Below are 21,065 nucleotides of genomic sequence, written 5' to 3'. Positions count from 1 at the left end.
CTATACGTATATCTATTAGCCCCTCCCTCACCCCCACACAGCCCTGGGCTCCTGACCCTCCCCCCGCCAGACCCAGCCCCTCCCTCACCCCCACACAGCCCTGGGCTCCTGACCCTCCCCCCGACGGACCCAGCCCCCCCATCCCCATGCTGCCCTGGGTCCTGACCCTCCCCCGCCGGACCAGCCCCCACATCCCCATACAGCCTGGCCTCTGACCCTCCCCCCGTCAGACCCAGCCCCCCCCCCACGCACCCCCATACAGCCCTGGGCTCCTGACCCTCCCCCCCTGGACCCAGCCCCCCCCCATCCCCATACAGCCCTGGGCTCCTAACTCTCACCCCCGTCGGATCCAGCCCTGGGCTCCTGACCCCCCCCTCCCGCCCGGACCCAGCCCCCCCACCCCATACAGCCCTGGGGACGCCTAACTCTCCCCCCGTCGGATCCAGCCCTGGGCTCCTGACCCCCCTCCCGCCGGACCAGCCCCCCCCACGCACCCCCACACAGCCCTGGGTTCCTGACCCTCCCTCCCGCCGGACCCAGCCCCCCCCCACGCACCCCCACACAGCCCCTGGGCTCCTGACCCTCCCCTCCCGCCGGACCCAGCCCCCCCCACGCACACCACCAACACAGCCCTGGCTCCAGACCCTCCCCTCCCGCCGGACCCCAGCCCTGGGCTCCTGACCCTCCCGCCGGACCCAGCCCCCCCCACTCCCCCATACAGCCCTGGCTCCTAACTCTCCCCCCGTCGGATCCAGCCCTGGGCTCCTGACCCTCCTCCCGCCGGACCCAGCCCCCACCCCCACACAGCCCTGGGCTCCTGACCCTCCCCCCCGCGACCCTGCCCCCCCCACCCCCATACAGCCCTGGGCTCCTAACTCTCCCCCCGACGGATCCAGCCCTGGGCTCCTGACCCTCCCTCCCGCCGGACCAGCCCCCCCCCACGCACCCCCACACATCCCTGGGTTCCTGACCCTCCCCCCGTCGGACCCAGCCCCCCCCACGCACCCCTCCACACAGCCCTGGGCTCCTGACCCTCGCCGGACCCCAGCCCCCCCACGCACCCCACACAGCCCTGGGCTCCAGACCCTCCCCCTCGCCGGACCCAGCCCCCACCCCCACACAGCCTGGGCTCCTGACCCTCCCCCCCGGACCCTGCACCCCCCCATCCCCATACAGCCCCTGGGCTCCAGACCCTCCCCCTCGCCAGACCCAGCCCCCCCCTCACCCCCACACAGCCCCTGGGCTCCTGACCCTCCCCCCGCCAGACCCAGCCCCTCCCTCACCCCCACACAGCCCTGGGCTCCTGACCCCTCCCCCCGCGGGACCCAGCCCCCCCCATCCCCATGCAGCCCTGGGTCCTGACCCTCCTCCCCTCCGCCAGCCCCAGCCCCCCCCTCACCCCCACACAGCCCTGGGCTCCTGACCCTCCCCCGCCAGGACCCAGCCCCTCCCTCACCCCCACACAGCCCTGGGCTCCTGACCCTCCCCCCGCCGGACCCAGCCCCCCCCATCCCCATGCAGCCCTGGGGTCCTGACCCTCCCCCCGCCGGGACCCAGCCCCCCCCATCCCCATACAGCCTGGCCTCTGACCTCCCCCCGTCAGACCCAGCCCCCCCCCCCACGCACCCCCATACAGCCCAGGGCTCCGGACCCTCCCCCCGCCGGACCCATCCCCACCCATCCCCATGCAGCTGGCCTCTGACCCTCCCCCGTCAGACCCAGCCCCCCCCCACGCACCCCCATACAGCCCAGGGCTCCTGACCCTCCCCCCGCCTGACCAAGGCCCCCAGGCTCCCACACCACCATACAGCCGTGGGCTCCTGACCCTCCCCCCCGGACCCAGGCCCTCCCACCCCCATACAGGCCTGGGCTCCTGACCCTCCCTCCCCCCATACAGCCCAGGGCTTCAGCACCTCCCCCCCGCCCCCTCGGACCCAGGCCTCTCCCCCACCCCATAGAGCCCTGGGCCCTTGACTCCCCCCCCCCCCCCCCCCACGCCTCCTCCCCATACAGCCCTAGGCTCCTGACCCTCCCCCCGGACCAGGCCCCCCCCACCCCCATACAGCCCTGGGCTCCAGAACCTCTGCCCCCCCCCCCACTGTAATGGGAGGGCTATAATTCAAATCAGGATATATCATAACTTGAACCAGACTCTATCAAACCCATGACTTGTCTAATGTTAACAGTAGAGTTCATGTTTTTTTAAAAATGATCTTCCTTGACTTTAGATGAAGTTATTCGTAAACGACTTTTAATTGATGGAGATGGTGCTGGCGACGACCGACGAATTAATTTGTTAGTGAAGAGCTTCATTAAATGGTGCAACTCTGGATCTCAAGAAGAGGGGTATTTCATTCTCTGTTTTTCATCTTTAAAGCAATGTTGTCTCCATACCAGTAGTTTAGATCCCAAAGCTTGTTTTGTTTTGAAAAACCGTGCAGTGCATCCTAAAATATATATATTTGTATTAGGCCTGTCAATTAATCACAGCTAACTCATGCGATTAACTCAAAAAATTAATCGTGATTTTAAAAAAGTAATCGCGATTAACTGCAGTTTTAATTGCACTGTTAAACCATAGAATATCAATTAACATTTATTAAATATTTTTGGATGTTTTTCTACATTTTCAAATATATTGATTTCAGTTACAAAACAGAATACGAAGTGTACAAATATTATTTTTATTACAAATATTTGCTCTGTAAAAATGATAAACAAAAAAATAGTATTTTTCAGTTCACCTCATACAATACCGTAATGCAATCTCTTTATGGTGAAAGTGAAACTTGCAAATGTAGATTTTATTTATTTATTTATTTATTTTTGGTTACGTACCTGCACTCAAAAACAAAACACTGCAAAACATTAGAGCCTACAAGTACACTCAGTCCTGATTCTTGTTCAGCCAATCATTAAGACAAACAAGTTTGTTTACATTTACGGGAGATAATGCTGCTGGCTTCTTACTTACGTCACCTGAAAGTGAGAACAGGCGTTCGCATGGCACTTTTGTAGCTGGCATTGCAAGGTATTTACATGACAGAGATGCTAAACGTTTGTATACCCCTTCATGCTTCAGCCACCATTCCAGAGAACATGCTTCCATGCTGATGACGCTCGTTAAACGCATTTTTTTTTTAATTAAATTTGTGACTAAACTCCTTGGAGGAGAATAGTATATCTCCTGCTCTGTTTTCCCTCATTCTGCCATATATTTCATGTTATAGCCATCTCAGATGATGACCCAGCACATGTTGTTCATTTTAAGAACACTTTCAGTGCAGATTTGACAAAACGCAAAGAAGGTAACAATGTGAGATTTCTGAAGATAGCTACAGCACTCGACCCAAGGTTTAAGAATCTGAAGTGCCTTCCAAAAGCTGAGAGGAATGAAGTGTAGAACATGCTTTCAGAAGTCTTAAAAGAGCAACGCTCCGATGTGGCAAACCTGAACCTGAACCACCAAATATCAATCTTCTGTTGGTGGCATCTGACTCAGAGGATGAAAGTGAACATGCATTGGTCCACACTTCTTTGGTTTGTTATCAAGCAGAACCCCTCATTAGCATGGACACACGTCCTCTAGAATTTTGGTTGAAGCATGAAGGCACATATGGATCTTTAGCTCATCTGGAACATAAATATCTTGCGATGCCAGCTACAACAGTGCCATATGAACACCTGTTCTCATTTTCAGGTGACATTGTAAACAAGAAGGGGCAGCATTATCTCGTGCAAATGTAAACAAACTTTTTGTGTGAGCGATTGACTGAACAAGAAGTAGAACTAAGTGGACTTGTAGGCTCTAAAGTTTTACATTGTTTTATTTTTGATAGTAGTTATTTTTGTACATAATTCTACATTTGTAAATTCAACTTAATTATTGTAATTAATTTTTTTATTTAATTGACAGCCCTATTTTTGTTACATTTAAATATGGCCATGCATTTTTTACAATCTAAACCCTGCAGCAATTACATAGCTAAGATAATTAGCATCATGTAGCCATTTTTTGCCAGTTGTGTGATATTGGTATTTTATTTAAAGCCCCAGATCTTGGAGTCAAGTGATTAGATGAGAATATCTACTTTCATTTTTTTTAAGTAACTATCTAGCCCTCATTGGTGTAGAGAAAAGTTTGTACTTTAAGAACTCAAAAACCAGAAGGCAAACAAAAATCCCTTTTACATGATGCTAATTCATAATTTAAATGAATGATTTTTTTTTTTGAAGGCCTGGCTTTTTTTAATGTTTTGGGTTGGTAATATTGAATTTATGCCATTGCTTAAGCATTATTGAGAGAAGCTCAATACTGTTATAATCTTTCTGCTGCTGCAACTGGTTTTACAGCAACCGACAGCTGTTGTAGAGGATAACTAAAAGGTGTGTCCTGGAGAAGACAGTCTGGTGCTTTTGTTCCTCTGTAAAAATATATGTCAAAGAAAAAGCCCATTAAATTAACTCCATTAAAAATGAAGGGGAGGGCTTTATTAGAGAGAACACTATAAAACTAGATGCTTGGAGGAAGTTGTCTTTTGCATGACTGTATGAGCATTCCCCAGAAAGAGTGTTCAGGGCAAGGCTTTGTAAAACAGAATTGACAAAGTAATCCGTATTGCAAATCAAATCTATTCAAAGTAGACACAAGTTTTAAATTAAATCATTAACCATTGGAGAACATCTCCATAGAACTTCAGTGGTCTGACTTGTGAAGAATTGCATTTATGCTAGAGGTCTGCAAACACAACAAAGGAATCCTATGTGAAAATGTGACGCACTTTAAATAAACCTGCATCTTCCACTTACCGAAATAAGCATCTGATAGCTGTGATGGAAAGCAGGAGTCAGTGGAGCAAGGAACTTGCTTTACAATAAATATTTCTGTACTATTCCATTGTTATACTATCATTAGATATAAATTCCCCTATAAAATTATGTATCTGCTTTCTACAAAGAGATATAAGCTCTTTGGGGCAGAAATCCTGTCCTCATATGCATGTTTATAGGAGGAGCACCATGGAACTCTAATCCAAGTAGGACCTCTGAATATTACTGTAATATAAATATTAAATACTAATCTCAGTGGATAAGCAGTCTTCTCTAACGAGACACTTAGATTCACCCATGGATTGTGTCTATTATGTTAATGCCCATTTGGCCTCTTGAAAATAAACTGAAAAATGTAATGCTTTAGTTAACCACTATGGTATATGTATAATTAAATTTTCAAGAATTATACATTAAATGTTTGGAATATTACATTTCTTCAATTGCTGTTATATTTCATGAGATATTTGGTCTTTCATGGCATTGTAATAGTAAATAAACATTTCCATGAAAATTTTTTTAACTGCTTAATAACAACTTGTCCACCTTTAGCTACAGCCAGTACCAACGCATGCTGAGCACTTTATCACAATGTGAATTTTCAATGGGAAAAACTCTGCTTGTCTATGATATGAACCTCAGAGAAATGGAGAACTATGAAAAAATCTACAAAGACATAGGTAAAGAGAACTAAACTTACTGAGTATTGTCGTAACATCTGTAAGGCAGTCCAGTGTTAAAATTCGAGACAATTTCTGGCAGATTTAGCATAATTTGTCTACTGTTTCTGCAAATATATGTATTTCAATTTTTAATGAAAAACACCCATGCACAGGCTTTGAGCATCCTGCTAGTATTTAAAATACAAATTCAAAATGCACAAGGGAATAAGCATTTCCCGTGGAGGCCATAGGTTTGAAGTCAGTTGCCTTCTGTGATACTGTAGTTTAGAAAATTGGCTTATTGACACTTGAGTACTTTTGAATCAAATACTGTACTGCTTACCTTTGGGGATTTTTATTAATTTGTTTTGTTTTTTTGTTTTTTTTGTAAAGAAAATAGTATAGCTGCAGCACATGAGAAAATAGCTGAATGCAAAAAGCAGATCCTGCAAGCAAAAAGAATCCGAAAAAATCGTCAAGGTAAGGTTTTACTTTAGGTGGAGCAAATGCCTGTACCTAAAGTTGCCTAACTATTTCAAAATCTAAAAGGTCTTTTATTAATACTTACAACTTTTGGTTTTAGATTTGTCAGTTTTGCTCATTGTCCAATTTCAGTGAAGGGGTTGGAATGGGTGGGAAGAGGTGGAGTGGGGCAGGGCAGCTGGGGCGGGTGGTGGTTAGTGGTGCAGCCCTCTGGCCAATGTACTACTACTCATGTGGCCCTTGTGGTCATTTGAGTTTGAGACCCCTGGTCTGCACAGTAGTGAAAAATTACTAGATTCGATAAACTACCTACCATTGTCTTATGGGCCCAACCCTACAAACACTTAATCCCGAGCATGGTGCTTTCCACTATGAGTAGTCCTATTGACTGGATCACGCTTTAGAAATCCTTACCCAGAAGAATTTAAAAGTTAGCTTTTTTTCCTTTTCAGAATATGATGCATTGGCTAAAGTAATACAGCACCATCCAGACAGGCATGAAACATTAAAGTAAGTATAGAGCTGACTGAAATGAACATAAGCCAACAGCTGTTCCATCACTTAACATAAATCATTCATCTTATTATGGATCTTCAGCATTTAAATCAGTTACTACATATTGTAGAGGTTTAGTTTATTAATTAACCTACTCTGCAAAATATTTTTGCTCATTCATGACCTGCTTCTATTCTTGCAACATGAAACCAAGTAATGTAATTTGTTCTGTGTTTTGGAAACAAACTTACTTTTACATCTCATAAGTGTTATGAGCAGCAGAACTAGACTTAACCATTTATGGAGATTCTTTCTATATTGTTAATTGCTATGGAAAACGTTCTGTCTACACAGGTTTTTGCACAGTTGCTGTGTTTGCAAAAAACCCTTTAGTCATTTTTTCATTTGTAATCTGCACTTGTCCAAACTTTGCACACCATACCTATTCTAATGGACCTTAGATCGTTTGTTTAATATTGAGGGTGAGATAATTGTAAGCTAATTCAGTACTGTTCATTAAATATCCCAGTTAACGCTCATTGCTTAGAAAATAGTGTCTCTTCATTAAAGTGATGTTCACTTGATTTTATAACAAACATTTAAAAGCTAAGTTTTTTATACTACTTTTGGTGGAGGTTTTCGTACACCATTTTCTTCATTTGCTGCAATGTGTCTGTGTTTAAAGTTTGGTATGTGGTGATTTTCTTTTAACACGTTTATTCCTTAATATTTTAATTAACCTCCATGCATTTCTGTTCAAAAGTATTGCTATTATTTTGTATTTGAAATGTTATTCATATAGTATACTTAATGGGTGAAACTCAGAGCTACATGCTGGTGAAGTCTCGGGCCAAACTCACTGGGGACAGGTTGATCAGAAAAAGAGGTGTAATGGCAAAGTAATGTGACTGTCACAAGTTTGGAATTCAGTAGTTGTGCAGACCATGTAACATACATGCAAAAGGCATGCAATAAATAAGTAGCAGGAAAGCCCCTGCTACTTTGTTTTACATCTTCCTAGTATCAGAGGGGTAGCTGTGTTAGTCTGTATCCACAAAAACAACGAGGAGTCTGGTGGCACCTTAGAGACCAACAGATTTATTTGGGCATAAGCTTTCATGGGTAAAAAAACACTTCTTCAGATGCATGGAGTCATCCTGTTAGCGCCTTTTCCTACAATGGCCCCACCTGCTCAGTTTATAAATTACTATCTTGCACCCCTAGTTATTTCCCAATCAGGCAATTTACACCTTTTAGCTGTCCAACTTACCCTACCTGTAACTTACACCACTGGTTATGTGATTGCTGAATGTGGACCAAAATCTGTAAAATTGGATACTTAGTACTGATCAAGGAGGAGGATCAGTTTTGACTTCACAATCTCAAGTGTTGTAGCACTGTCTTCAACTACATTTTTGCTCCTCTGAACTTGATTAATGATGACAGTCGCAGGGTGGGAACACTATAGTTTAGTGTTCTCACTTGAATATTACTTATACTTACATATTTGATTTGCTCTGGCCACCTGTCTTTAAATTACAAAGGGAAGCTGTCATTCCATGTTCCATGATTTTCTATATCAAATGGAAGATCTATAATTGTCTGACTTCAGAAAATACAACTACTAGAATAATGTTTTTGAGCTAGTGAGAACATTTCGTTTAAAATCTGCAGCATACAAATTTCCTATTTAACCAGTTATGTGCCACTCATCAATAGAAAGCTCATAATGTGTAGATGTCAAAAGTGGCTTTAGTTTTTCAAATAAATCAGCTGGAACAGTTAAAAGGTCATGTATATTTCTTGGAAGGAAGCCACTCTATTTACCTTACTCGTCGCTCATCTGAGCACAAGTGTCCTTAGCAAATCCTTAGATAGCAGCAATAGTATTGATCAAGTTTGATTTTCTGCCCTTTCCTTTACTTCATTTCCTCTTCCTATTATTTGTATTACAGGAATACGTAGAGGCCTTACTATGGGGTACCCATCTTATGTATTACACCCTGTACAAATACACCGGAAGAGAGAGTCCCTGCTCTGAACAATGTATGCTCTAAACAAGAGAGACAGACTAGGGCTATGAGAGAGGATTAGTATCTCAATTATACAGGTGGGGAACTGGGACATAGAGACTGAATGACTTGCTCAAGTTAATATAGTAAGAACATGGTAAGAATTGAACCAAGGTCTCCTAAATCCCAGTCCAGTGCCCTAACCACCAAGATCATATTGCATAAGAACAGCCATACTGGATCAGACCAAAGATCAGACCAGTATCCTGTCTTCCAACAGTGGCCAATGCTAGGTGCTTCAGAGGGAATGAACAGAACAGGTAATCATCAAGTGATCCATCCCCTGTCACTCATTCCCAGCTTCTGGCAAACAGAGGCTAGGGACACCATCCGTGCCCATCCTGGCTAATAGCCACTGACGGACCTATCCTCCATGAACTTATCTAGTTCTTTTTTGAACCCTGTTATAGCCTATTTGCTCTCTTGTTTCTGAAGGATGCTTATAGAAATTGCTACAAAGCCAAATACTACAAGCCGAGAACCACCAATCTTAAATCAGGAGACTTCTTGTATGAAAGGCTCTCAGCTAATGAAACATAACTGTTTTCTTGGTACTCTTAGTCACTGCAGAAGCTGGAGAAAAATTGGTCAGGAAAAAGGTCCTGGTTTATTGTCATACACAGGTCATATGGCACAATGGGACAAAAAAGTCTAGAAAAATAATTTATTGACAGTATGGTGTTAGAACTAGCTGTTCCAAATACTAGAGCAGGCAAGAGGAGAGACTATTTTTGACTTAATCGTCATAGATTTGAAGAGTGGAAGAGACCTGCAATCCTCTAGCCTGCCCCCGGCTATAACATGGTCCATAGAACTTCCCCAAAATAATTCCTAGAGTACCTTTTAGAAAAACATCCAGACTTGATTTAAAAATTGTCGGTGATGGAGAATCCACCACGACCCTTGGGATGTTGTTCCAGTAGTTAATTATTCTCACTATTAATTTATGCCTTTTCCAATCTGAATTGTCTAGCTTTCATTTCCAGCCATTGGATTGTGTTACACCTTTCTCTGTTAAATTGAAGAGCCTGCTATTAAATACTTGTTACCTATGTACGTACCTGTAGTCTGTAAGTAAGTCATCCCTTAAACTTCTCTTTAAGCTACATAGACTCAAAGACCTCATCACTCTAGGGCATGTTTTCTAATCCTGTAATCATTCTCATGGCTCTTCTCTGAAACTGCTCCAATTTATCTACATCCTTCTTGAATTGAAAGCACCACAACTGGACACAGTATTCCACCAGTGGTCACAACAATGCCAAATATAGAGGTAACAAACAGGGAAATCTCAAGTAGGAGTAGAGAGATTATGTATCCTAGGATCACATTTGCTCTTTTGACCTCAGAGTCAAACTGGGACTTCATGTTCAGCTAAGCATCCATCATAACGTCCAAATCTTTTTCGGATGCACTGCTTCCAAGGCTAGAGTCCCCCATCCTGTAACTTTGGCCTACATTCTTGTTCCTAGATGTATATACTTACATTTAGCCATATTAAAATCCATATTGTTTGTTAAGTCAGCTAAACTGGGCATAAGCACACACGAGTTAATTCAAGAAGTGACAGTAAGTGAGCTAAGTAACGGTGACCACAATATAATTAGATTCTACATCCAAAGCACAGGTAGACTACTAAAAAGTGACACTAAACTTTAGAAAAGGAGATTTCAATAGAGAGAGGAGGTAAGTCAAAAAGGCCCTAGAGTGAAAAGTAAAGGAAGGAAAAATCCCTAGACGTAATTTGGATGCAGCTTAGAAAAATTGTAAGTCTCAAGTCATGTACTGCTGAACAAAAAGGAAACTGGGAATGCAAGGTGTAAACCATCGTGGCTGAATGGTAAAGTTCAAGAGGCTGTTCAAGTCAAGGAGATAGCCTTCAAAATCCGGAAAATCTAACCCTAATGAAACCAACAGTGCCTGGGGCTCTGAGGCACCATGATAATACTGCTAATAATAAAACAGCAGCGTGAATTACAGCAGGCACTAAAAAAGAAGGAAATTAGAGGGGCCAAAGAGGAGTCTGAAGAGTAAATAGCTCACTGGGTAAAACAACAGTATAGTGGAAACAGGAAGCCTGCAAAAGAATCAGTGGGCTAAAAGGAGCAATTAAGGAAAATGAAGACATTGGTGAGCAGATAATTGACTTATTTCTATCAGTCTTCACCACAGACAGTGTTGGGTAAATTTCTGCCCCAGACCTGATATTTCCTGGTGGTAAAGATGAGTTACTGTCATAGATTTGATGTGGTAGAAGAGGGGTAGTGGACCAAATAAATAATTTAAAATGCAGTAAGTCACTACGTCGATGGTCTATATCCAAGAGTTTAGACAAAGCAGCTCAGCTATTTCATACCTAAGCTAACAAAAATTTGTAAATCTCTCATTAAAAAAGCTAATGTTCCAAAGTATTGCAAAGTGGCAAATGTTGTACCCATATTTTAAAGACCCTAGGGATGATCTGGGTAATTATAGACCTGTAAAGGATAAAAAAGAACCGGTTGACAATTTAATTAGACTTGCAAAAGGCCTTCAACAAGGTCCCCCACAAGAGGCTACTAGAGAAGCTAAGTACTTATAGGTGAGAAGAAAAGTATTATCTCGAATCAAAAACTGTCAGAGGGAAAACAAAGAGTAGGATTAAATGGTCAGCTTTTATCATGGCAAAAGGTTAACAGCGGGGGTCTCCCAGGGCTGGACTAGGTCCAGTGTTTAATATACCTGGAAAGTGGGGGAGGGTGAGTAGAGAGGTAACAAAATGTGCAGATGACAAAGTTATTCAAGATAGTCAGGACCGGAGAAGACCATGAGGAACTTGAAAAAGACCTAAACAAGCTAGGTGAATGAGCAACATGATGGCAGATAAAATTCAATGTTGATAAAGGCAATTGAAAGGGAAAAAAATGTAAACTACTTACCTCTTATGGGGTTCTAAATTAACTGCATCAACCCAGGAAAGGGACCTGGGACATCACTGTACACTGCCTAATGGAGACCAACTGCTGTCAGAGAAAACAAAATGTTAGGAAGCATAAGGAATGGGATGGAGATAAATACTGAAAACATTATCCTGCCTTTGTATTAGTCAGTGGTGCACTCTCCTAGCAATACTGGTCACCTGATCTCAAAAAGAATATCATAGAACTGAAAGAGGTTCAGAGAAGAGTGACAAACATGACCAAAGGCCTGTAAAAACTCTCCAGTGAAAAGTGGTTGAAGAGGCTGGGATTGCTTGCCTTTGAAAGGAGATGTATCTGAGGGGACATTACAAAAGTACATAAAATAATGAGTGTTATAGAGAAGGTAGAGCAGGAGCTTCTATTCTCCCATATAGTGCAAGAATAGGGGGGCACTTTAAGAGGTAGGAAATTCAAAATCAACAAAAGGAAATACTTTTTCACACTTCTTAAGCTGTGGCACTCATTGCTACAAGAAGTCACTGAGGCCAAGAATTTAACAAGATTAAAAAAAAGTATATGGATTAAGAATATCCAGAGTTATAATTAATGACGTCACCATTTTTTTGCAAGGAATATTAAACCTTGTGCTTTGGGGCTTAAGCCAATTTCTAACTGCTAGAGAGTGGGGTGAGACCTAATGGCAGGGGGTGGCAGATTATTCCACATATGCCTATTGCACGGTTCTTATGCTATCTCCTAAAGCATCTGGTTCCAGCTACTATCAGAGATGGGATACTGAACTAGATGGGCTGTTGGGCTGATCCAGTTCTTGTGTTCCTATATGGTTATTTTTTATATGCTCCACTGTGCCCTTCTGTTAGTGGTCTTGTAAGACACAGGAGTTGATGAAGTAGTGCATTCATGTGAAAATATCAGGGGTATCTTGCAGAATTTGTGTCTCCCATTTCCAGGCATTTTTAATCAGGCAATCTAGTATTTTAGCAAAGCCATGGAGAATGATTCAGTTATTTTTAATAATTCACAGAAAGTGTGTGTAATTTGTTACCTCACTGTTTGTACTATGACAGTTGTTGGAATTTATTTGCAGGCAGCTAGAAGCTTTGGGAAAAGAACTTCAACATCTTTCTCATATTAAAGAAAATGTTGAAGATAAGGTAGGGGTATTCTTTTATTTTGGTATTTATATTCATATGAACATAATTATGAGAAATCTACTGAAAGTTTCATAGTTCATGTATATACTCACTTAATTGGCCATACTTTAGTTGGTGGATTGTGTTCTTTGTCATTCTAGCTGGAGTTGAGACGAAAGCAGTTCCATGTGCTTCTGAGTACCATCCATGAACTTCAGCAAACTTTGGAAAGTAAGTCGTTCCTAAATGAAAATATATGGGGCCAAATCCTCCTCAGCTTACTCCTGACTAGTTCTGTTACAGCCAGTGAGGCTATTTCCATGAGTAAGGGGAGCAGAATGTCTTTTTTCCAATTAGCTTATACAAAGTAATGCCTTCCAGCATTGAAATTATTTAAATTATAGTTGTATCTGTATTTCCTATATTAAACTACTGCATTCAGCACTACTTAAGTCAGAGAATCTTTATTTAAAATAAAAAAAAAAGTCCTCTCAAACATTATTCTAGGAGCCAGCTATGATGGAGTAGAGTAGGGTCAAACCTATCTGCAGCTAACAAACTCCTTATAAATCTTTCATCGTTTTTAATAAACTCCTTTGAAATGTGATTGTAAAAATAGCGACATAGCTGTTACCCTTCAGAGCCACAATATAAAAATATGTTCATAAATATTTGTTGAACTAACCAAAAATGGTCTCTGTATCTAGGTTACTGATATGGCTCCCATTTCTGTAGTGGTGGACATCTCAATCTTTAGTGTATTTATGCTCACAACACCCCTGTGACATAGGTAAATTAATAGGGAACCAAGGTCCAGAGTGACTGAGTGACTTTTCCAAGGACATGCAGGAAGTCTGTGGCAGAGAAGGAAATTGAATGTGGGTCTCCTGGCTCCCATGCCAGCACCCTAACCACTATACAGTTCTTTCTGATATAATCTTCATATAGTATACTCTAAAGCCAGATCTATACCTATTCCAAACAAGACATTCAGTCTTGGAAAGACGGGAACATATCTGGTATAACTAAGGCTACCATTTTATCATGGAAGTTTTTAATAAATTTCACAGCAGAGGTGCAGATGAAAAGCATTAAATGAGTCAGGTATTAGTAGTGCTATGGTAAAAGAGTTCAGAATGTGAGAAGCCACCAATAAGCAAGGACATTACTAATAGAAGCTAATACTTAAACTTGGTGTATTGATATTACAGGATTTTACATATACAGATACACACACACTAATTGCTGTAGTAGCTGAAACGGGGCAAATGTCAGCCTTAGCTTTGAATTAGTGTTTTCCCTTTTTTGTGTCACAGTCTTAGTTACTTAATATTTTGTATAATGCAGTGCTAAACCACAGATCTAAGCCCACTAACACAAAACATTTTTAACTGGGATCACATTCTCCAGTACAGTTTATATAAAAATATCAAGTCTAATCTGAGCATGTTTGACTAACAGACACAATCTAAATTTCAGATGATGAAAAACTTTCAGAAGCAGAGGAATCCCAAGAAACTCACATGGAAGCAGAGACTAAACAGTAGACCGATTTTGGACATACCCAAGAATTTCCACAGCTCTTGAACTTTCTTTAAGAAATAAAACCTTGCTGCCACTTCTGTGAATTTGTATGACTTCTATTTTTTTAATACAAAAATACTTGTTTTGTTAGTGCTACAGTAAAACAGTTACTGATCTGTAAAAAGCCTTCATAGACAAAGCGTGGACAGGCACTGTATTTGGTTTAATACAAAAAGCTTTATATTTTGTGAACTAGGAAAATATTTTAGGCTTTTAAGTTGCAGAGTGTGAAACGTTTCTGTACAGTAATCAGCTAAAATGATAACACAATGTTGGCAATAAAACGTGTTTACAAATAATTTTCTCTTTTTTTTCTTTTCTTTTCTTTTTAAGGCTAAAGACCTAGATTTAGCAGTAAAGTATTAAGGCCCTGATCTTGCATTGAACTCACCAGTCAATATTCCTGTGCCTGCATGCAGTCACAGTCATGCCAGTAGCCTCTACCCATATGCAGGCATACACACTAGTGGACCCAGATGCAGGTTTGGAATCTAAGTGTGGACCAAATGGTTTACTTGTAGTTTTCCAGGGTAGCAGCTATGTGTAGTATATTTTAGAACCCGCCAATGAAAGTTAGTAATTACTCCTTCGTTTCAAATACACTATAAACTTTAAGAATCCTCTCACATTAGTATATGAAAGTTGGCACACCAACAGCTTTAAATCACTAACATCTTAAGGTGTGTCTATTCAGCAGTTTACTGTGCAGCGAGCGGGAGTGTAAACAGACAGCCTGTCGTGCTCTAACGGGCCACATGGACCCTGCTACCACACAATTAAAAGGTCCCTGGTGCACTTTGATCTGCTCGACTTTGAAATGGAAGTAGATCAAAGCACACTGGGGACCTTTTAGTGCACAGCAGCAGGGTCCACATGGCCAGTTAGTGCACAGCAGGCTCATACTGTAGATTTACACCCCAATTTGCTGCAAACTAGCTGTCCATATAGACAAGCCTTTATTGTAGTACGACTATTTATTGGTATTGTAGTAGTGCCTAGGAGCCAGGTGTCCAGGCCCCAAGGTGCTATGCTGCCACAACGTAAACACAACCAAATTACAACCAAAACCCACAGTGCTTACGGGCTAAGGCCTGGTCTACACTGGGGGGGGGGGGGGGGATCGATCTAAGATATGCAACTTCAGCTACGAGAATAGCGTAGCTGAAGTCGACGTATCTTAGATAAACTTAGAATCACTTACTTGGTGTCCTCGCGGCGCGGGATCGACGGCCACTGCTCCCACGTTGACTCCGCTTCCGCCTCTCGCCCTGGCGGAGTTCCGGAGTTGACAGCAGATCGATCGAGGATCAATTTATTGCGTCTACACTAGACGGGATAAATCGATCCCCGATAGATCGATCACTACCCGCTGATCCAGGTAGTGTAGATGTGGCCTAAGTAACCTACTTCATTTAATTGAAATGTTTGATTACCACAGTTAAGGATGGAGAGGATCTAATACAATTAGCATTCAAAGTCGGTCCTGCTTTAACTATATCAACAGTAATTGAAAGTTTACTGACTTTAAAAAAATCTATAATATACAGTACATAACCTCAGTTATTTGTAATATAATATAAAATCCAATATATTAGCTGACATGGAAATCAGTCAGTCAATTACAAGTGCTTCCACTCATTCTCTCCTTGCAGAAATTAAATTTATCTTTATCAATGAGTATTCTAGGAGAACCTTATCAAATGCGGCGTTAATGAACCTGACTCTTCCTCCTGAGTTAGTATAGAGCAAACATCCCAGTATAGCATTTGAGGGTTCTATTCTAGAGGCTGTCTTGATCTTGTGTGATTGCTGAAGGGGTCATGGCACTTTTTTCAAGAGTAAAAGTGTTAACCGTGGTGTTGTGGCCAAATTCCAACTTTTGTAATGACATTCTGCTCGTTTAGTTTTCTTCTGTAGCTTGTAGGATAAAATATTTTATTTCTGTCCAAAACCATTACATAATGTTAATTACCATATAACATTCTGTTTCCAGCTGCTTTTTAGAAGTTACTAATGTAAAACATACACAGTAGAACTTTAACTTGCAATATTGACTGGATTACCTATTGTTGATTACTAGTCAGAACAAATTACTCTTTCAGGTAGTGTCTCTTTTAAAAAAAAATTGCATCTGACTTGGTTTTGTTCTTTAATTTGCAAAATTCAGTATAGTTCAGTTATTGTTCCCTCACAGTATATGAATTAGTAAGTATTCTGTAGCATATTGTGAAAGAGCAACAAAGATTAGTAAGAAACTTCACTTCTCCGACTGGTTTTTGAAACACTTCAATCTCTCTGGTCACTCGATTACAGACCTAAAAGTCACAATTCTTCAACAAAAAAACTTCAAAACCAGACTCCAATGAGAGGCTGCTGATTTGGAATTAATTTGCAAACTGGACACTTTTAAATTAGGCTTGAATAAAGACTGGGCATGGATGTGTCATTAGACAAAGTAAAACTATTTCCCCATGTTTATTCACCCCCCAACCCTCGCCCACTGTTCCTCACACGTTCTTGTCAACTGCTGGAAATGGCCCACCTTGATTATCACTACGAAAGTTTTTTTTTCTCTCCTGCTGGTAATAGCTCACCTTACCTGATCACTCTGGTTACAGTGTGTATGGTAACATCCATTGTTTCATGTTCTCTGTGTATATAAAATCTCCCCCACTGTATTTTCCACTGCATGCATCCAATGAAGTGAGCTGTAGCTCACGAAAGCTTATGCCCAAATAAATTTGTTAGTCTCTAAGGTGTCCTCCCTTAATATTGAAATAGTTACCTTCCAAGAAAATCAGGAGTCCCTATTTAAGTCATCTGCAAAAGGTTGGTGGGGATAAAGAGCCACCATGTTATAACTGGATTTAGTTAGGGAGAGTTAGTGTCACAGTTAAGATAACCAACTGATTGCTACGTTTAGTGTGGTTTCAAATAGTACTGTGTTAAAGTATACTAGGGAACTTTTAGTGTGCAAGAGCAGCGTCCACACAGGCCAGTGTGCACTAGAATTTACACCACTGCAGTGCAAACTACCACACCGTGTAGACAAACCTTAAACTGACTTCAGGGGCATCAGTCTTTTAGCAACACATTCCAGTTCCAGTCTGCCATTAATATCCTGGGACTATGTAGTTGAGACCCCCTTATTCTTCTGATTGAATTCCTCCTCCTGTGAACGGTTTAAGCACAGATGGCAGATACTGTCCATTGTGATGTTGCTTACCTGAGTGGCTTCCACATGTACAAATATAAATTGCACTTGGGATCCCAGCTACACACTATACTACAATTTTTCTAAATAGAGATTATTCCTACCATTCTAGCCGCTTTTTGTGCCGCTCTCTCTGAGCTGGTAGACTGCATGCTGCCATGGTACTACGTCCCAGTTCCACCATCACATGGACATTGAATACCAAACGGAGGAGACACCAGCACAGCGATTTTTAGAAGGGATAAAGCTGATATTTCCCACATTAGGGGGGTTTGTTTTTAAATTAAAAAATAAGTTATTGTATTCTACTGCAAACTGCATAGGGCGCAATTTGAATATAAGGCCTCGATTGGGAACATGGGCAGAATTTTTAACTTGGAAAGAAGAACAAGCATGTGATGTAACTTCATGCACGGACAGAATAAGCGGTCATGGTGACACCAGTGTCCAGTGATACTGTCTCTGCCCCTTTGTGAATCTATGGTAACTTGAAGCTGCATCTAAGAAAATTGCAAAAACATAGGCTTAAGATACGTGGCGCAGCACTAGAGAGATTACTAATTATTTTTATTACAGATACCTGCATTTGAAGCTTTCCAGCTGTCACACCTGAATGGTACTGCACCTTCTGCTCATTCTTCTTCTTTTTGAGGCCTAGAAAGTTTCTCCTCTTTTTTGACAAATAAGGAACCTGAAAACAAAAAGTGTATTCAGACAAGGCTAGCTAGTGTGGCTTTGGGAGGTATAAAATTAATTATTTTTGTTTTATGGAATCTGTAATTTGTATTTCTTATAACCTGGGAAATACCCAATATGTTAAAAATCATTAGACACCGAATATGCAGCATTGAGAGAAAGCAAGTCACCAATAGAAAAATTTGTTCTTATTCCTCCCTCATCTTCCTATTTTCAAGCATTTGTTCTTGGTTTACCTTGACCTGCCACTGCTGAAACTCTGATTCATAATTTAGGGCTAAATCATGCTATAACCTTGAAGCAGCTGGCACAAGGAGATGGGAGACTCGCAGTCTTCCACTGCTTTACCTCCATGGCACCTTGCATGTATGGTGGGGTATCTCAAACCAGCCTACCGCAAAGCACTTCTGGGTATTGTTTACTACTCCTCTCCAGTGAAGTAATTGAAACATGTTCAGTTGCTGTTCATAACGTGGCACGTACACATGATCTTGCCTAGGGGCTAAACATACCCCTTATCCTCCAGCTAAGCCCCTTGCAGTCTACGGTCTATGCAGGTAGGTACATTAGTTGGGTTGTCATGGCAGTGTGCTATGACAGCATCCCACTTGACTATTTGAGCAGGAGTTTAAAGGTCCTTATACCATTTCCATCAACTCACTGTGTTTGGCAGTCTTAGGTGGTAGTAACTGTCCTTTTTGGAGAAGAGAGAGGAGGTTAGTTGAGATGGGTTAGAAAACAAAAACAAGACAAACACTCAAAAGGGAAAAGAAAAGAACAGCAAAGATAGAAAATGGAACTTCGGTCTCTGGTTTTGGCTCTCACTGTTGGAAAAACACCGGCATAGCACATGCTCTTATCAGCCACTCTGAGATCTGGCAAACTGGTAACAGCAGTGGGCTGTTTAAGGCATTGCTTTTAGCTGCTTCCTTCTGGTCACAGGCTTACAGCAGTGTTGCAAAATATGCAGTCTTAGGTGGCTAAGCCAGAATCTTATTAAACAGAAGACAAAAGGAGAGATATTGGAAAGAAATGAAGTAAGGTGGGGAAGGAAAAAGGATACACCGAAGGGGGCAGGGAAAGAGATGAAGTCTCATATTTCAGGTGGTGTTTTGGAATTTAGTCTATGCTGGTGGAGATAGCAGTATCATCTGGGTCTCTCTCTCTGGTCCAGTCTGGTCGGGGCATCTTTCATGATTAGGACAAAGACGGTCCGGGATCCCAGGAGATGATGGGGATGGCAGCCAGGATGGTGAAGCTCACTCCTTCCCCTTCTTTAGTCTTTCAGTCAGCCAGTGTTGAGGGAGCCAGCTTTTCCCCATCTTTTTCCAAAAAGCTTCTCTTTTTGAGGACCCCAAAAAGGGGGGTGATGGGAATAGCCCATCTCCTCATTATTTTGGCCCAGTTTCCAACACACCAATTTTAGTTAGCTGATTTCTGATTCCATGCTTTTCTTCTTTACCAAGCATGGTTTTAAATTCAGTCATCAAGTTACATCAGTAGGCCTTTTTGTTTGGACTAATTCAAAGCTCTCTTGCATTTGCTTATTTTCCCCATCAATATTTGTTGTTATCACTTACTGTGACATTTTATAAACTTTCACTCACTTCTTACAGTTGAGCTCACAATTAGGGCAAGCTTGTAGGCCCAATTATCGCAACAGGCCCCCTAGTCTATTCTTCTCCCAGGGCCCTTGTTATTCTCTCGCTCACACAATCTCCCCTTTTGGAGCTGTTCCACTTTGTATAAGTAAATATTCATCTGGCCACAGAGAGAGTTTAAATAGAATTTTTGTTTTCTGGCCAGCTCTAATCATTGGCAACCCAGGGAAGATCAATGCTATCCAAGTGCAGGCCTATCATCAGGGGTAACCAGTAGGTGGCACTGATCTCCACTCATTCCCCACAGCTAGAGCTTGTGAAATGAAAGCAGTTTTTCCTGGAACATTTCACACTCTCTCTGTATGTTTCCCAAAGGAACCATCTTTAAATTTATTTATTTGTAAGCATTTTTGTCAAAAGTTTTGACAAACTTGACAAAACTTTGACAAAAGTTTTGTCAAAAGTCAAAAGTTTCGTTTTTGAAGTTTTTCCATGTTTGATTTTCCCATTCCCACCCTCTTCCACTATCATTTTTCCACTGAAGAAAAAAATGGAAGATTTTGAAAAAGTGTTTTTCGTGAAAAATTCGGATTTTGAAGAGACCCTTTTCTGACAAAGTTATTTGGCCCAGTTTGTGGCCTCCTCCAGCCCAGCCAGGGGCATTCAGAATCCCTGCTCCTCTGCTTCTAGTCCAGGGGTTCTCAAACTGTGGGTCGTGACCCCTCAGGGGTGGCGAGGTTATTACATGGCAGGTCGCAAGCTGTCAGCCTCCACCCCAAACCTTGCTTCGCCTCCAGCATTTATAATAAATGTGCTAAATGTAAAAACAGTGTTTTTAATTTAGAAGGGTGGGGGGAGGATTGCCCTCAGAGGCTTGCTGTGTGAAAGGGGTCACCAACGCAAAAGTTGGAGAACCCCTGCCCTAGTCCTCTGTGCGGCTGCCTCTACCCCACTGCAGCAGGCTGCTCTCCGCCTCCCACCCCCGCTGGCTGACTGCTTGCTGCCAGGACTCCCCTTGCTGGTCAAGATATGAAGAAGGATCTCATGGGTGGCTGAGCAGAACAGACAGGGTCTTCCCATGTGGGAGCTCGGAAGGGGAGTTTACAGGGGCAAGGAATTGGATTAGGAAAATATTCTGGGTCTGAGCCTCCAATCAGGCAAATCTCCCATTGACTTCAATGGGGCCTGCACACACAATTTAATAAAAGCCGTTTATTTGAGTTGTCTGACCATCGTCAAAATGCTACCTTTTGGAATTCAGATGTCAGCGATGTCACCGACCAGTGTCTCATGGTTTGTCTTGCTCTCACAACCGTGGTTTCCCCAGTTATGCTCTCTGCTTGTTCCTCCATGACATTCACATCTAGCTGGATG

The 21,065-nt window shown here is 42.2% G+C and overlaps 2 protein-coding genes across 2 annotated transcripts in view; one reads left to right on the top strand and one right to left on the bottom strand.

Annotated features, from left to right (window-relative positions):
• Nucleotides 1–14,479, top strand: part of THOC7 (THO complex subunit 7) — a 22,322-nt gene extending 7,843 nt beyond the window's left edge. Inside the window, exons 2-8 of the mRNA XM_048859101.2 lie at nucleotides 2,229–2,346; nucleotides 5,383–5,510; nucleotides 5,886–5,972; nucleotides 6,428–6,485; nucleotides 12,551–12,617; nucleotides 12,758–12,827; nucleotides 14,076–14,479. Coding sequence (XP_048715058.1) covers nucleotides 2,229–2,346; nucleotides 5,383–5,510; nucleotides 5,886–5,972; nucleotides 6,428–6,485; nucleotides 12,551–12,617; nucleotides 12,758–12,827; nucleotides 14,076–14,143 — 596 coding nt within the window. The 3' untranslated portion in view covers nucleotides 14,144–14,479. The remainder of the gene's footprint in view (nucleotides 1–2,228; nucleotides 2,347–5,382; nucleotides 5,511–5,885; nucleotides 5,973–6,427; nucleotides 6,486–12,550; nucleotides 12,618–12,757; nucleotides 12,828–14,075) is intronic.
• Nucleotides 2,230–21,065, bottom strand: C7H3orf49 (chromosome 7 C3orf49 homolog). Its single transcript, XM_075130220.1, has 4 exons — nucleotides 20,939–21,065; nucleotides 17,975–18,085; nucleotides 4,810–4,828; nucleotides 2,230–2,447 (listed from the first exon to the last, which is right to left on the bottom strand). The coding sequence occupies exons 1-4, from the start codon at nucleotides 21,041–21,043 to the stop codon at nucleotides 2,335–2,337; spliced, it is 348 nt and encodes a 115-aa protein (XP_074986321.1). The 5' UTR covers nucleotides 21,044–21,065; the 3' UTR covers nucleotides 2,230–2,334.

Source organism: Caretta caretta, chromosome 7 (genome assembly GCF_965140235.1).
Source record: "Caretta caretta isolate rCarCar2 chromosome 7, rCarCar1.hap1, whole genome shotgun sequence".
Classification (NCBI taxonomy): Eukaryota; Metazoa; Chordata; order Testudines; family Cheloniidae; genus Caretta; species Caretta caretta.
Note: the sequence above shows the minus strand (reverse complement) of the source record. Positions and strands in the feature narration are given on the sequence as shown.

Coding starts and splice junctions, on each gene's coding strand:
- C7H3orf49 (XM_075130220.1), bottom strand. CDS start 21,043: ATGGAGGAACAAGCAGAGAGCATAACTGGGGAAACCACGGTTGTGAGA. Junction 18,086..20,938: donor TGACATCTGAATTCCAAAAG/GTAGCATTTTGA, acceptor TTTTGTTTTCAG/GTTCCTTATTTGTCAAAAAA.